This window comes from Haliotis rubra, unplaced genomic scaffold (genome assembly GCF_003918875.1).
Source record: "Haliotis rubra isolate DU_JTF1 unplaced genomic scaffold, ASM391887v1 Scf489, whole genome shotgun sequence".
NCBI classification, from domain to species: domain Eukaryota; kingdom Metazoa; phylum Mollusca; class Gastropoda; order Lepetellida; family Haliotidae; genus Haliotis; species Haliotis rubra.
The window spans coordinates 710,437-727,742 of NW_025767178.1; the positions used below are offsets into that span (position 1 = coordinate 710,437).

Genomic DNA, 17,306 nt, shown 5'->3' on the forward strand with positions numbered 1-17,306 from the left:
CCTACATTCTGACGTTCACCGCTATTGTTTTCTCCAACCTACACATATTCTGACGTTCACCGCTATTGTTTTTCTCCAACCTACACATTCTGACGTTCACCGCTATTTGTTTTCTCCAACCTACCCATTCTGACGTTCACCGCTATTGTTTTTCCAACCTACACATTCTGACGTTCACCGCTATTGTTTTTCTCCACCTACCACATTCTGACGTTCACCACTATTGTTTTTCTCCTACCTACACATTCTGATGTTCACCGCTATTGTTTTTCACCAACCTACACATTCTAACGTTCACCGCTATTCTTTTTCTCCTATCTACACATTCTGAAGTTCACCGCTATTGTTTTTCTCAAACCTACATATTCTGACGTTCACCGCTATTGTTTTCACCAACCTACACATTCTGACATTCACGGCTATTTCTTTCACCAACCTACATATTCTGACGTTCACCACTATTGTTTTTCTCCAACCTACATATTCTGACGTTCAACGCTGTTGTTTTCCCCTACCTACATATTCTGACGTTCACCGCTATTGTTTTTCTCCAACCTACCCATTCTGACGTTCACCGCTATTGTTTTCTCCAACCTACCCATTCTGACGTTCACCGCTATTGTTTTTCTCCAACCTACACTTTCTGACGTTCACCGCTATTGTTTTTCTCCAACCTACACATTCTGACGTTCACCGCTATTGTTTTTCACCAACCTACACATTCTGACGTTCACCGCTATTGTTTTTCTCCAACCTACACATTCTGACGTTCACCGCTATTGTTTTTTCACATTCACCGTTGTTGTTTTTCATCAACCTACACATTCTGATTTCGTTCATTGTGCATTGACGTTACAAGCTTTTTACGTGATAGATAGTATCTTGGCTAATTGACAAGAGCGATATAACTTGCTGTGGCTTGAATGCTCGTATAGACAAAGACAACAACCCACCAGAGGCACTTAAACAAGCTGCACCTACCAACTTTGCAGCGTTCCCTGTTCGTACACAACAATAGAGTCAATGGTATGAAAAATAATTTGGATACATTTTGGTACATTTATGGTTTACCGAGAACGTATTCAACAGAAGTACCATAGGTGATTGTGATAAAAGAACGGGATGAAGTGCAGTAGAACATGAGTATAGATATTGCTCATTGATGTTTACAGAAGACACAGTAGAGGGTCAACATAAATTAGATGACTATAAATAGAATGAATGTCAATCTGGCGTATTGTATTATACATTGAACAATTGTACTTCACAAAGGATCTTTCTATACCAGGAGGATAACGAAGATGTTAAGTCGAAGAAGGCACTCTTCCGGAAATTCTTCCCCGCTCTTCCTGCAATGCGATGACCAGCTGTGGAAATGTCTGAGGCATACACGTCGATCGAGCTCATCACATAGGTGTTCTATTGGGTTTAGATCTGTGATCGGGAAGGCCATGGCAAGATACTGACGTGAGAATTGGCAAGGTACCGGGCCTTGTCCCATGTTGTATGTGAAGTAGCGTTGTCATGTTTGAACAACTCCCACTGTCGGTCCATAATCGGAAGCGTGTGGAGTGCAAGGACTTCGTTGATGTACCGATTTACTGTCAAATTCCCCTAAACCACCACTAAATCAGATCTTTGTGTGCTGGATATCGCACCCCACACAATGACACTTTCTCCGCCGAATCTGTCGACCTGTCAAATACAATTAGGGGCAAAACATTCATTTCTCAGACGGTAAACACGCTGTGTTCCATCTCAACGCTGAAGAGGAAATCGTGATTCATTAATGAACCAGACTCGCCTCCAGTTTCTAAGGTTCCAGTTCCAGACACTACGACAGCAGTGCAAATCGACTGCGCCGATGGAAGTCTCGCAAAAACAGGGGCGACAACTGACTTTCTTGGTCGAATCCCCACTTCATTCCTGACAGTTTGGTCGGAACGTCTTCTCAAACCAGGGATGCGTTGTGCAGTTTCCACGGCTGTGGCAAAGACGATGACGCAAGTGAGCAACCTGGATGTAGCGTTCCTGGGCGTGGGTGGTAACTCTTGGACAGCGGCTTCTCGAGCGATCTTGGGCGGAACTGGCCTGCAGGTAACGATCCCATAGGCGAGATATGCTGCTCTGATGAACGTTGAAATGCCGGGCAACTGTAGACTGCGAGTACCCAGCTTCAAGGCGGCCTATGGCGATGTTTTGATTGGCGGCACTCAGTCGTGGCATGATGATTTCCTCTTTTCCAGCATTTTCTTCCCACAGAGGTTATTCAAATCACCCATGCCTTTTTTTTAAGAGTGTATTTCAGAGAGGTGTATGTCCTACTATATACCGTTTTCACTTTGTAAAGCATTATTAATAATGATTTCCCCGTTGGCTTTAGTCACGCCACCTTGATAACGCTGTAAGAGTCTACATAGAAACCATACTAATTTATATAATGTAATATGTAGGAGTGATTATCCACAGAATTGAACTTACTTCCTTCACCCCCTTAAGTTTTTTCCTTATCCTGGACCTCGTCAGCACAAATCCCAACACCTCCTTTACATGAATGACCTTGAACTTCTTGCCAAAGGAGGCTGGACACTGATAAAAACCGGATTCATCGTGTCGTGTCCTTTTCCAATGACATTGGCATGCCCTTTAATTTGGGCTCGACAAATGTAAAATTCTTCTTCTGGAACGTGGCAAGATAGAAGTGGGACGATAAGTCACTTTATTTGATGGAGGAGGAGTTATTAACCATCTCGTGGAACGTCAGACCTATATGTACTTAGGAATGCAGGTTAGAGGTCTGCGGAATGCCCTTATAAAGAACAAACTTCGGGCAGAATACAAATGTAGACTAAAGAAAATATGAAATTCAGAATTGAACGCTCGTAACAAAATCAAAGCCACAAATACCTATGCTATGCCCGTCCTCTCTCATTCTTTTAGTGAATTTCTGACTATTGACATCCTTACACGAAGAATCTTGTCAGACAATGGAGCCCACCACCCTTGTTCTTCCCTCAACCGTTCGTATTTATCAATGTTAATGGGTTAACAGTTTTATTAACGTGTGGGCTCATCACGATAGAATTGTACTGTGTACCTTTGTACAGATTTATTTATCTGGAGATTCTCTTGTGAAACATGTCAAAACACGATGAAAGCAAGGCATTCTACAATTTTCATAAACGAGCCAAGGATGTTGACATATGAAATGAGCACAGATTCAGTTTTTCCAAAAAAGGATCTCTGAACGACTACTGCGATGAGTAGTGAATTAGAGATATGTTGAAATGAATTAAGGATATCTCGGAGATAATGTATTCAGAAATTATTGATATCGTAAATTGTTTTAAAGATATCTTGAATTGAACTAGAGATATCTTGAAATGAATTAAAGATATCTTGAAAAGGGATATTCAAAACGATTTCAAGATATCTTTGATTCTGTAAAGTACATTCACACTGTACATGCTACTCCATAAAAATCATCATCATCCAAAAATCATTGTCAGACAGCCATTCCAGCAGCTGCTCACTATATGCGAGAAATTAGAATTTGAGAACCCCCTTTCAAATGCAGCAAATATGACCAACAATCAAAGAATTCGTGTGCAGTCGGGTAAGTACTATTCACGTTCCACGGGAGAGGCGCATGATGCACGTGGATATAGCTAAAGCATGATTCGTGAGTTGTTAGTTTAAATTTATCTGTATATCTTTAATGTCTAATAGGGAAATAGATACATTTGCTTATATATTACGTTTCTGCATCTTCTTAGCATATCATAGCCGTCAAAGTGTATGAATAGATTGGATGTTATTGTTCAGTTTAATGGGAAAAGAAACCCGATCTTGTGTAAGAATTCATTAATATTTAGTAAGATTCATTCCCTTCTTAGTTCTAAGAGACATTTAGAAGGTGGAACAGTAAGGAAGGATAACAAGCATTGTCACTAAGGTGGCGTAGTCCCCCGCTGCAAACTATCAAATCAAACTTGAAAAGTAATGAAAGTGAAGGTTGTAGTTTAAGATGAAGTTAAATGGCAACAAAAACATGACCAGTCAACCTCTCTTGATATCTTGCTCTGTAGTTGTTCAAACACAAAAATATTTTCAAGACTCACTTTGACCTTGACATGAATGTCATGGTGTGTGAAATAAGCAAAAATAGTTATAAAGAAGTCGCTGATCAAAAAACATTCAACAGAAGTCTTGAAAGTCTATGAAGAGAATCCAGGGAACCGTTCTTGAGATATCTTGCTGACAATCTTAACATGCAGGTTAACGTGCTGAGATCTTCAAAGTGTCCCCGTGACTTTGAAAGGAAGGTCAAGGTCACCAAACCTGACTTATACCTTTCTCATACTGTGATGAACCTAGGTACCAAACATGAAAAGAATGTAGTCAACGGTTCTTAAGAAATTCCAATTGGTACGTCCATACGGACGGAGCCTAATACAATATATGGATAATCAACTTTTTTAATTGTGAGAGCCATGTAGGTTCTAACACCGTTATCAAGCAACTTCCACCGAAAAATCACCCTCACTACAATAAAGAAGTTGTTATTCATAAATTGTTATCTTTTTCTTAGATTAATACCCCTTTAAGCCGAAACCAAATACAGTCAGTCCTTGTAATTAAATTTCACAACGAAAATGTGGTCTCTGCAGTAGTTTAATTGAAAACAACAATACAAATCAAAGCGAAAATGGCGAGGATGACAAAATTTCTAGGCAGAGGAATACATGTACTGTAGGATGACGTGAATCGGGTGACCGGGTAATTCATGCACATCACTTGATAAGCTCACAACACCAGCAGCCAATCAATGGGGAGCAGCATCAAAACAACGTTCATGTCACCTATCAGTCAAAGGCACGATGCGATAAGAAACGCAACAGTCAGACTGTAACAAACCGGAACAAAATGTTATAATATGTAAGTGATACGGCGGATTAAAGACAGGTGTCCTGAGAACCTGTACATGAGATGTGTGAAACACTGGCGGGTGAGCCCGTATAGGTCCTGCACAAGTCTTACACCTAGTCCCTGAATATATAGAATTCCTAGAAATTGAAAATAATTCAGAGAAGATATTTAATCCGAACGTAAACCGTCATCAAACTGTTATCATTTGTTTTTTCTGGTAACGTTCGTCTTAACGTAGTGGGGCAGACACATCAATAGAACAGCGCGCCAGTTAGCCCTGTGCGAGGATTCTTAATTTAGGTCGCCGGCACCGTCGTTTGTTTTCTGCCTTAAATTAATCGTAATTATCCTTAGAAAGTATTAAATTAGGCATCTTAGAAAAGAAATACAGTTCGCTCTACCACCATGTATAGTGTAATAAAGCACACTTTCGCCCTGAACTATTATAATGTTAAAGCACTCGGACATGTACACGAAGAAGGAACCTACAGACATTAGAACAAGACATATATGTCTTGTTATTCGTTGAAAATATGATTTGTTGTAATAAACGTCAAGTTTTGTCTGATATAACTTCTTTTGTCATTGTTACAGCTATATAGCTGGAATATTGCTGAGTGCGGCGTAAAACTAAACTCACTCACTTATTTTTACACCTTGATATCAAATAATGCAACAAGGGAAAATTTTATCAGGTTTTGTCTGATATAGCTTCTTTTGTCATTTTTACACCTTGAAATCAAATAATGCAACATGGGAAAATTTTATGAGCATTAAAAAATAAAAAAAATAATGTATTGCCATCTTCACTTTTTTTGTGACCCCATTTTGACTTTTTTTGTGGCCATTTTGAACTAGATGTTTAATGGCCATTTTGACGTGTGGCCATTTTGACTAGGACCACTGGTTAGTGGTTACTGGCCACCTCTTCGCGGCATCAAATTTTGACTGGTTCCCGTCCCGAGCAAGGGCAGAGACACCAAGCGGGCGATTAACTTTAGACTAGTTTGCATGCAAGTGAGCGCCAGCGCTCTGTGTTGCAAAACAAGCGCCATCCTGGCTCCCGGGCCTCTCATTAGTTTATATAGAGGCCCTCTATATAAACTAATGAGAGGCCCGGGAGGCCCTCTATATAAACTAATGAGAGGCCTGGGAACCAGGATGAACAAGCGCGGTTACTAAGAAGCAGGGTACCAGTCTACCTCAACATGCGTCATGAACCGCATTAGAAGAAGGGAGACAAATTTTACGTTCGGGCTCGAAACAGCGCTTGTTTTGCCTCCTTTACCTTTACAAAGAAGGAGCATTTTGTTGCACGCGCAGTGCAAATATTGAATGAATTTCTTCCGCAAAGGTTTCGTACCAACCACTGTTGTCAACATACACTGCTTTGTGCGCTTCGCAGGATCATACAGAACTACAAGCACAATCATAATGTCTGACGTGAAAGATCTGGTCGACAGCAAAATAGCTGGAAAGAAAGTGATGGTTTTCTCCAAATCTTCATGCCCATTCTGCGTGAAAGCGAAGGACGTCCTCAAGAAATACATCGGAGATATCCTGTCGGCGGATGACTACGAGGTTATGGAGATCGAAACGAACTCCAAATGTGGTGCAATACAGAACTATCTTGGCAGTATCACAGGAGGAAGCACGGTACGTAACATGACACAATCAATGATATTAATTTATGAATATTATTTGGGATGGGGAAACGGGAGGAACTCTTACCCAATACAAACCTCTGTGCACAAATACGCTTAACACCGTTCGGACTTTGGCATTTCCTGCTCCCTGATATCACCCAGTGTCATTCAAACCAAAGCAAAATGCCAAAAATGACCTCTGAAAATTAGCTTCTTCGTAAAGCTAAAGCTGCTGTCGTCATGGGTACTACAGATATGCGCCCCAGGCTCATTAACAGGTTGGGGAAACCTACCGATCGGCAATATAATAGGCCAAACGGGATATTATCCCTACAGTACCTGGCCTGGCGCAGGGGAAAAGGAGGGAAACTCAAAACAGCGTAACTTGATAACGCTTAAAGGCTTCCAATAATATTTTGTCAGTTCACCCTTCATATGCAGCACTTCCCGTACACGGTCAGGTAAAGTCCGATATAAGTCTCTAACATACCATGGTGTAACGTGTTTTCTGGGTAATAACGCAAAAGATAATCATGTAAATTATTGCGTATCAGTAGATTATCAAAACTGTAATTCCGTAATTAAATGTCATCTCACCTTTCATAAATTTATTGTCAGAATGTTGTCGTCTGCTGGTTTCCAATGCAGCGAACATTTTGTGTCTGTCCTCCAGCACGAGCGGGAGAAGTGACGTACCATGTTTTCGGGTTACTCGTTATAGCGCGGGGTCACGACCTTGTATGGAAGCCCAGGTAATGCATTCTCCCAAGAAGTCAACAAATACGTGGCATTTTAATGAAAAGTCAAGCAAACTTGTCATTTCTCTCTTGATTATTTGAGTGGGTTTTTTTGTGAAAATTGTTAAAAATAAACATATTTACAGGTAAGTTATTCAATCATGTGCACATTCATTCTTCTTGGCACGCCATGGCAGGGACAATAAACAGGGATAAAACACGTCTTGTCTGCGCAGTACAGTGACATCGCATCAGTATTTTAAATGAACCCAGTGGTCACAAGCCGAGACGAATTCTGCACCACGGAAAAAAAAATATGTAAGAGATGACCAATTCGGTCTTCCATAGTTTTTTTATTACGTCGTCAACATTCCATTAGAGTCACGTGATGTTTATGCTTGGCGTTTCACTCTAGCAGACGATGGTCCGCTTGACATGTTACGAGCTTTATTTCAAAAGTTATGATCACATTTATGAAGGTTCTGAAAGTGCATTACGTTCTAGGGTAGAATTTTAGTACTTTGACAGAAATTTAAGTCACAGCTAACATGAAAGCTGGATATTTCAAACATTTTGTGTCCCAGTTGCCACGGAAGCTTCTGCACTGGAGACAGTGTTTACAGGTGGCGCTGTCATCTCTCTGTATGCGAGAAATTACAGGAAAAAGACATACCCGAAAACATGGTTCCCCCGAAAACATGGTACGGCACGGTAATTCAGTGAGAGATTTTCCCATACACACAGAATTTCCACGTAAAGTTCGTCATGTTTGTTGATGCGATGTGCTGCAACTGCCTCTTAATTTTTTACCAGATATTTTCAATTATCTTGAGATCAGGAGACTGGGGGGCCATTCTGTGTTAATAATACCATTTTCTTCTTTGTAGTTTTTCACAATTCTGGCCCGATGTACGGGGGCATTATTTTCCATGAATACATATGGCTCGTGTGTATAATGACAGGCTATAACTAAAACTTCTTTTTTTTCAAGCTGACGAGGTCCAATAGCTATTCATCTCTATGATCATATAAAACCATTTCGTGAGGAAATTGATAGTTTGTAAAATAATTCGAAAAATGTTAAAATATATACCGATCGGCCTATAGCAAAATAGGCAGAACAGCCTATAATATCCTGTTCGGCCTATTATAGGCTGATCAGTAGGTTTCCCCAACCTGATTAAGTATACACAAACATACCATGGAATGAAAGGTAAATATCAAATATTTACTTGAAGAATTGAATTTTACCCATTACTGATATCAGTTTATATCATCAAAGTACCGATATTATTTCTGAAACGTTGCCGATAACCCTGAAATCAGTACTGGCAACTTAACAGTTATCGCCATATTTTAGTGGTATTTACAAAATTACTCCGTTGTTCGTTAAATTAATGAAACAGAATTAATTATGATACTTAATTAGCCATTCACCGATGTGTCCAGCCTGTTCACTGCCGCCGATCGTGTTTTTATATAACGCGATGGAAGGGAATCATGGCAGTATAAATAGATGTTTTCTCACAACTAACTGTAACAGTTATCTCCATTTAGAATTTCTTATGCCATTCGTGAAATAATATATATTTATATGATACAGTAACCTCGAATAATTGATTGGGTGACTATTTGAGTGTTTCTTTTACAGTAGATTGATAGGGAATGAAAAAATTAATGACTTCTGAACTTGAACTTGCTATTACATAGGTCGTGGGTTCATAACTTTATCTTGAATTTTTGTCTTATGTTACTTGTCGTGAAGAATTTTCTTTTGCTGTCCATTATTTTTGTCAAATACCATGGGGAAAAAATACCGGAATTGTAAATGACCGGAACTGCGCACGTGTGATACTGATGTATTGGCGATAACTATTATGCTGCGATAACTGTTCGCTATCCAGTATGAATAAATGTTTTGGAAAACATTAGAGCTTTCTGCCATATTGGAAAGTGATCTAACAAAATCACATTTCACGCAGGAGTGTCATAAGACATATAAGACATTCTGAAGTGTGGCCCACATGGGCACAATGTGAAGCCCATTTCTGGTGTCCCCCGCCATGATGTTGCTGGAATATTGCTAAAAGCGGCATAAAACCAATCTCAGTCAGTCAGTCTGAAGTGTGGTTGGTATATAGAGATTATTAACTGAGTTTGTTTCCATATCATTAATATCATATATTAGGCATAACACTGTCAAATGGAATCAGCGAGTGCATGATCAGAGATAGTGTATGTCAGCTGTAGTGCCAAGGTTTACTCCCATAAGAACTACATCCCATTTGAAGTACATCCCAAATTAACTACATGGATTAATTAGGGATTAAGTATCTGAGTAGAGGCACCCCCATGGCATGTAATGAGCACAGCCCATCAGCTCTCCCAGAAGAACTACATGCTTAAAATCCTATTGACCAGTCATGTTGTTGTAAAGGTAATCTAATAACCAGAAAGTAAAGGACAAGAGCGAAGCGTATGCTAATGAATGTTCTTGTATTCATATGATTCGTATTCATAAAACAAGCCAAGCTTAGTATTTGGAGTATAGGTAAAGGTATATTAGAGTAAAGGAGAAATATAAACGAATGATTTTTAAGTTCAAATAGTATTGTTATAAACTGCAACCGAGTGCCAGACTCCAGACTTTATCTGCACAAGATCTTTCGCCGGTCAACGGTTCTTCAGGTGTACTATGAAAAGTAAGTCATAGGCGACGCATAACGGTAGTATCTATGTCGTCATCATGCGTATAAGGTTAGTGACAATAGGTAATATGTAATAGATATATAAGACATATCTTCTTAGGTAGTTGAAAATACTGTTCATAAAGCAGTAAAAGTCACAAGAGAGACACTTAAACAAAAGAAACAAACACAGAGATGGACATTCTTCCATTTGTTCGTACCTACAATCCTAATAACTACACAGTTATGCCCATTATAAAAGCAAATTTTCCAATTTTGTATAAAAGTGATACTATGAAAAAAGGTTTATCAGTCAGTGTAACAAAATGTTAAACATTTCGATGCGGAACTTGTTCAATCATAACTGAAGACTGCAAATTTACATTTTGTGAAGGCAAACTATTTACTATCAAAACCAGCATGAACTGCTGCAGCAAAAATGTTATATATGTTTTCTGTTGGGCAAATCCATTAAGCAGACGCAGGTGACAGCATGTAGTGAATCTGTGCACTGGACCATAACATGTGTTGTTTTAAGCTGTAGTTCTTATGGGAGGACACCAGTGCCAAGTGTCTGTATTGATACTGTCAAATAAAATCAGTGAGTGCATGATCAGTCTTGACGTGTGAAATCACCAAAGGCATGTGCATGATGTGGCCTTGCAATTGTAAGTGTAACCCTGTCCTATAAGACAAAATACATGTATTATATACTAGCCACATAAAGAAACTGTGCATTGTCAAAATATTATCCCAGTTGATAAGTACGATAACAATGTCAAAGGTACATATAAACTTCAATGGAGGGATCATGTGACCATAACAAGTCGGGAGAATTTCAATGGAAAAGTCAATCACAATGACGTCACAAGTCCACAAGCGGGACAGGGGTCAAACGACCATGTCACAAGCTCAATAACGGGTATGTCCACCATCGGCATTGAGAACAGCAGTGCATCGACGACGCATAGAGCCTATCAAACGTGCAAGGAAGGTTTGTGGGATGTCACGCCAGATTCTCTTAAGTTCTGTTGCAAGGTCAAGGACGTTATCTGGCGGATGAGGAAGACGGCGTAGCCGTCGATTCATTTCTCCACTAAAACAAGGGTCTGCGGACATGATTTCGGCACCACATTCGGCGAGCTTGTCGATGACGTTGTGTCAGGATAGGCCGTATGGAGGGACGTCGTGGTCTGATCCCGTGATGATGTAAACGTTGTCGAACTGTGTTGGTTTCGGGCAATCATCACTGCAGTCTGAAACCTGTGGCGAAGATGGGTCACCCTTATCCATCTGTCCTGTCTTAGCGTTGTTACACGTGGACGTCCAGAACGTGGCCGATCGATGACGTCATTTGTGTTCTGGTAGCGTCTCACCAGTGCAGAAATGGTGTTCTGGTGGCAGTGGAAATGTGCAGCCACTTGTCGTTGAGACATTCCCCAACGGACCATCCCAATGGCCTCATGACGTTGTGCAGACGTGAGCCTTGGCATGCTATGCGTTTCAACAGCCGTTTAATTTTTTGAATGATCGCAAGGGCAGGGGTTGAGCTTTCCAAAGTGACAGTATTGTGTGGCATTCATTTGCTCTGTTTCTCTTTCCCGGAATGCACGTGCAACAACGTATTGCACGTCTCAAGGACCCACTGACGTCACGGAACGTGGCACGTGCATGCATGTTGGATACATGTCACTAATCTCTGACTTTAAATCCTTATGTGTCTACACAGGTTTGATAAATTTAGATTTTAAATTTTTGTATGCACAGTTTCTTTATGTGCCTAGTATAGATGTCAACTGACGAAGGGGCAAGGAAAAGAGCAGAAACATTGTGTATACAATAAAGGAGCAGTTGACATTAGAGCTGCCACTATGTGGCGAATATGATACGTATCATGGATATTGGGTAATGAATACGAATAATTATTCACGAATACAATATTGTAGTTAAGTGATTGATGTACAGTATGGAACGGACATGTTGACAGTGTTAATTTGTCGTAGCAATAACCAGTGATCTCATGACACTCAAATTTGGTATGTAATAGTTATAGATGACAGTACCATGTGCGGCCTTGGCAAACTAACATGACTTGCACTACTGCAATGTTAGTACATGTTCCGTTCTTGCATATGTCACTTTGGAAAAGGACATAAGAGTTCAAGTAAAACATGCTCCCTTAAAAAAATCATAAATATTCGTTAATATTCGGTCTCGGTGACCACGAATAATGAATTGAATTCATGAAGGGCTCCGGTTCAGTTCACCGAATATGCGAGTAGATCGTTACAGCCTTAGTTGACATCCATAATATTTTGTCTTATACTTGAATACCAACTTCGATATGCCTCTCAAGAACCTCCCAGGGTTTAACACAGCTCTTCGAAACTGGGAGTCCTGGGGACTCAGGGCATATTCTTTTGAGAGTCCATATCCAAAATTGGGAATCCATCAATTTGCATGAAATCAATGATCATGGATGCTTCCCATTTGATAATGATTATGTTTTAATATGTGTTACTTTCAATGTCTTGAGAATAATGATTGTAAACAGAATGTTTATATGTTAATAAGGGATATTACAAACTCAGAAAGTTCTTTCCCAGAAAAGAAGTATATTGTGTCCACAAGGACACACTGGATATTAGTTTGGGGGTACTTCATCAAATTTCCTTGACCTCCACCCTGTCTAGGATGTCAGTGATGTGTGTTTGTCCATTCAAATTTTGACTGATTGCGACAAGGGCATGTTTACAGTTTATAATTTGTCACTGTGTTTTTGCAGATAAAGTTGTTGGATACCTTGGAAAACGGTTTGTGAATATATCATAGCATGCCGTCTTTTTTTTTCCAGGTGCCAAGAGTTTTCATCAATGGTCAATTTCTGGGTGGTGGAGATGAAACTGTTGCTGCACACAAGAGTGGGCAGCTGAAGTCCCTCCTACAGGCCTGACTTACTACTGACACAGAACATTCATCGTCAACTTGACGGCAAAATTGTCTGCAAACAAAAGTATTCAGAAACTTGTGGATTATTGGATGAAAAAATGAATTAAACCAGACCATTGACTCTTCACTGACATCCCAGAATTTCAAGCCAAGTATTTATCAGTTCCAATAATAAATTATATGTTGATATCTTTCAAGTGGAGGTTTGTTTAATAGGTCTCCGCTTTATTGTTTTAATCAGCATTTAAGTTTGAAATTTGGTCACTTTGTAACTATTCTTGTTCATAAAAACGTATTTAGTTTGACTTTGTGTGTATGTTCAGCTGAAGTCATTGCACTTCTGTCCAGCATCCAGCACAAACACGATTCCCTGAATAACCACAGAATTAATGAATCTGAAACTTGGCCTGCTTGTCGAACAAATGGTAAGACATTAATTTGTTCAACTTCAAGAGGTGCCTATCTGATTTACTGTATGGCCACCATGTGTAGATAACACATCAAGTAGTAGTGGAGTGTAACACATACATTTCAAGCTTTGTGACGTTATAAATTGTTTAACTTTGCACTAAGGCCATGACACCAAGTTATCTCACACGTCCTGGAGACAGAAATCCACAAGGACAATGAACTTGAAACTTCACATGCTTGCTCCCACTAATATTGAGAAGTGAATTTGTTTAACAGATTTGAATCCAGCTTTCAATATGACTGGCAGAGCTCTATATTTATTTATTGTTTAGCATGATACACCATGAGGTAATAGTAGTAGCAGCAGCAGCAGTAGCACTAGTTCTTGTTAAAAAAAATCATTAAGTTTTAAAGATTAAAATTTAAACTAAACTGCAGCAGAAAGATGTTGGTTGATCCTGGCACAGTCACAGGCTGATAAGGCTCATCATCAGCTCAGAGCCCTTGACCCCTCTACACACAGCTCAGACAGTGAATGGGACTTCTCCCAGGAAGAGACGCCTAGTTAAACCCACCAAGAACTTTCCGGAGAATATGAAGACTCCCCAGAACTGAGTGTACATCTTAATTCTTTTGACTATTGTTCAGGACATTATTGGTCAGTGCAAAGTCTTGACAAATACGACCAAGCCCTGCAGCAAGAATGGGACAGATTATCTGTTATCATCTTACATGGTCGTACCTGAGAGAAAACAACACAACTGACTTGAACGCCATGACGCTGCTCCGATCGGTGAATTGTCAGCTGAATACAAGCAGCTATCAGTGATGTAGTAGTATTATGTAATAAGATCATATCACATGTCAGAATGTGATATTTTAATGATAGTATTTGGCACTAGAGTCATTCATTCATTTTTATACATGGGTATAAAAAAATGTATCTCTTTGTGGCTAAAGTCATGGTTACTAGTAGCTAAAGTAAGTTACAAACAATATTGACTGTGTATAAGCTTAAATTTTATTACCAAATGTTCTCATAAATGTTATTCAAGCAACGTTTGACATGGTTACAATGATGAAGTACATGCAAGATGTGTTCATTTTTAAACTGGCAAAATATACATTTGTCATCAACTAATTTTATAACTGCTGGATCTTGTTCTTTTCAGAAATTTAGTGTACATTAACCCAGATTTGATTAAAAAAGTAAGGAAACTTGGTCCTATACAGACCATTAAATGAAAAAGGGGGACAAGTCTGAAAGTATTACAAATAACATATTTTGAAAATTGTCACAGTTCACTGGGTATTTGTTTTTACATTCTGTTTTTGTTGGGTCATGGACTTGACATATTCAAAGTAAAATACAGTTGTGAAATACATGCATGGTGTGTCAGGGGTGGAAATAACTATAAAATTGCTACTGTACTCCAGTACTGTGGCACATGCAAAATCACTTGCCCTGATAATTTTTCCACTTTACCGTCCGTTTTCTTGTTGATTTTTTAATTAAACAACATAATTAACATTGGAAAGTCAACTGGACACCGGTACAGTGTGATATACAAATTTGCTTGCCCGACAGAAAAACACACTACACTCAGATGTCGGGCAATGGGTTATTTCCACCCCTGTGTGTCAGTGCATCTTGAGAAAACTAGAAGTGTCTGTCTGGAGTAGATTATGAATCAAGAGGTGGAGTTGCAGAGTACAGTGTACAGTCCCTAGACATTGCTATTTGAATGACTGACTGAGTTTAGTTTTTCGCCGCTTTTAACAATATTCCAACAACATCACGGCGGGGGACACCAGAAATGGGCTTCACACATTGTACCCATGTGGGGATTCGAACCCGGGTCTATGGCGTGACGAGCCAACGCTTTAACCACTAGGCTACCCCACCGCCCCCTATTTGAATGAATGAATGAATGAATGAATAAAGCATATGCGTGATGTGTCATAAATAACACTAATAAAGATGTATTGCTACTAAATAGGTGATCATCTTTATAACATGACCCATGTTCAGTAAATAAATCCTTTATTTCCATTCATCACAGTTGTGAATCAAGGATCATCCAAAGTACCATCAGTGACAAGCAGGGACATCTGAATGGCAATATCAGATACTTCGACCATGATGCCTTCAAATCTCTATCAACACAATATTCATTCTGCACCGAGTCCTTAGCTTCAGTAATAACACATGAATCATTCAAATACACAGAGAGAAACATTTATAACTAAAGGGTAATCATATATTCATATGATAAATAAAATATGTGATACACATCCTAAGACAAAGTAAAAAGGCCTGGGCTCACTTGCACAAAGTTATAGTTGACCAATGCTGGAACTATTATAATAAGTCAATAAAGGTCTGTACCGCCAAGACTATTTCCTGCTTATTCATATTTCTCTGAAAAAAAAAGACTTTCAATTCTGGGGAATAAAGGCTTATTTGATGATACATAACAAGTGATTGCCACTAACATGGTATCATGTGATCAAAGTGTCATTTAGTTACTTGAACATACATCAATCATTGTCATTTGACAATGAGGTTTGACATGAAAAGTGAGGTTTGGCATGATTCCTTCAATTTAATATGTACAAGGAAGGTGACTGAATGTTTGCTCAGTACACTGAATAACAACCAACTTGGTGTGCCCATGTGTGAGTATTTGAAAACAGTTTCAGTGCAATTTCTCAAGCTCAAGGTAAGCTCAAGCTCAATTTTGATTATTGGTTTGTTTCACAGGGACCTTATTCATTAAATCCAAATAAAAAAATGCATCCTGGCACTTTAGCTCACTTGGACAACAAAACAAGACACTTCATAAACCTCTCTGTTGCCATGGGTACACAAAGATTTACTTCATAATTATTGAGGACATAAATGATATTTTTAAGACAAAATATGATGACATCATCAGGAGAAACATGCATGGCAAACTTCAGCTCCCTGAGCCAAACGTGCCCTTTGAGTTATCAACACATTGTCAAAATAATAGAGCATAAATGTGGAATAAAAATATGTACCAAATTTCGCTACAGCTGAACAAATATGCCAATGTACACAAGGTATTGGATCAAACAAACATTTATCATGGTGACTAAATACTTCCTCTAATACATTATAGCCATAAATTCTGTTTTGGCTGTTATCAAACTATACAAATCAGTTACACTTTTCAACAAATGTCCTCTTCACTGTAACTTAATTCATGAGGAATTGCACAAGAAACAGCATCAAAGCAGATCTACTGCACCAGTGGCACTTGTTACCAATATCAGCATATTTGAGAGAGTATCCACATCTTCAAATGCCTGTAATTCTCATGTACTTCCACAAAATAATGTTCCAACGATTCTCCAATCCAGACACATATACTGATTCTGACATCATATACAACTGAAGATAACTCTCAGGTCATATCTTTAACCAAGACCCCAAGAATGAAGTACCTCTCAAAGCTTGGAATCTTTCCCCTGCTCCCTTTTCCCCTCAGAATTGGGAGGAGATAGCTACTGCGACACCATGTTGCAGATTCTGGCTGTCGCTCATGGCCCCAATGTATAGATCTACAATCCTGGAAGATCTGACTGAACATCATAATGAATAGATGTTTGTAATACTGTTCTTTTCTCAGTGAGCTAGTCTCATGGCTAAAGCTCAGCAATTACCAAGTTCATTTTTGCAGTAGCCATGCTGCTACTGTTATCTGGGTGATATCCTCTGCACACACAAACATACATGATAACAACAAGGTTTTGTGCTGTGTTTTCTGTGCATCGGAGGGACTGTCAGGTGGGACTGAACTGCTCCGACTGAGGCTGTCTAATCCATCCACAAGTTTGTTCAATACTGGTAAAGAGTACTGACCGAGTTGATCTGCAGCTACTTGGCCATGAACTCGGTAACCTGGGAATAAGTTTCCCAT

At 39.3% G+C, this 17,306-nt stretch overlaps 1 protein-coding gene across 1 annotated transcript; it reads left to right on the forward strand.

Moving 5' to 3' along the window:
- The first annotated feature begins 6,026 nt into the window (after positions 1-6,026).
- LOC124291263 (glutaredoxin-1-like) lies at positions 6,027-13,253 on the forward strand. The gene is made up of 2 exons (XM_046728203.1): positions 6,027-6,585; positions 12,854-13,253. Exons 1-2 carry the CDS (start codon positions 6,265-6,267, stop codon positions 12,950-12,952), a joined length of 420 nt encoding a protein of 139 aa, XP_046584159.1. The 5' UTR covers positions 6,027-6,264; the 3' UTR covers positions 12,953-13,253.
- The last annotated feature ends 4,053 nt before the right edge of the window (positions 13,254-17,306 follow it).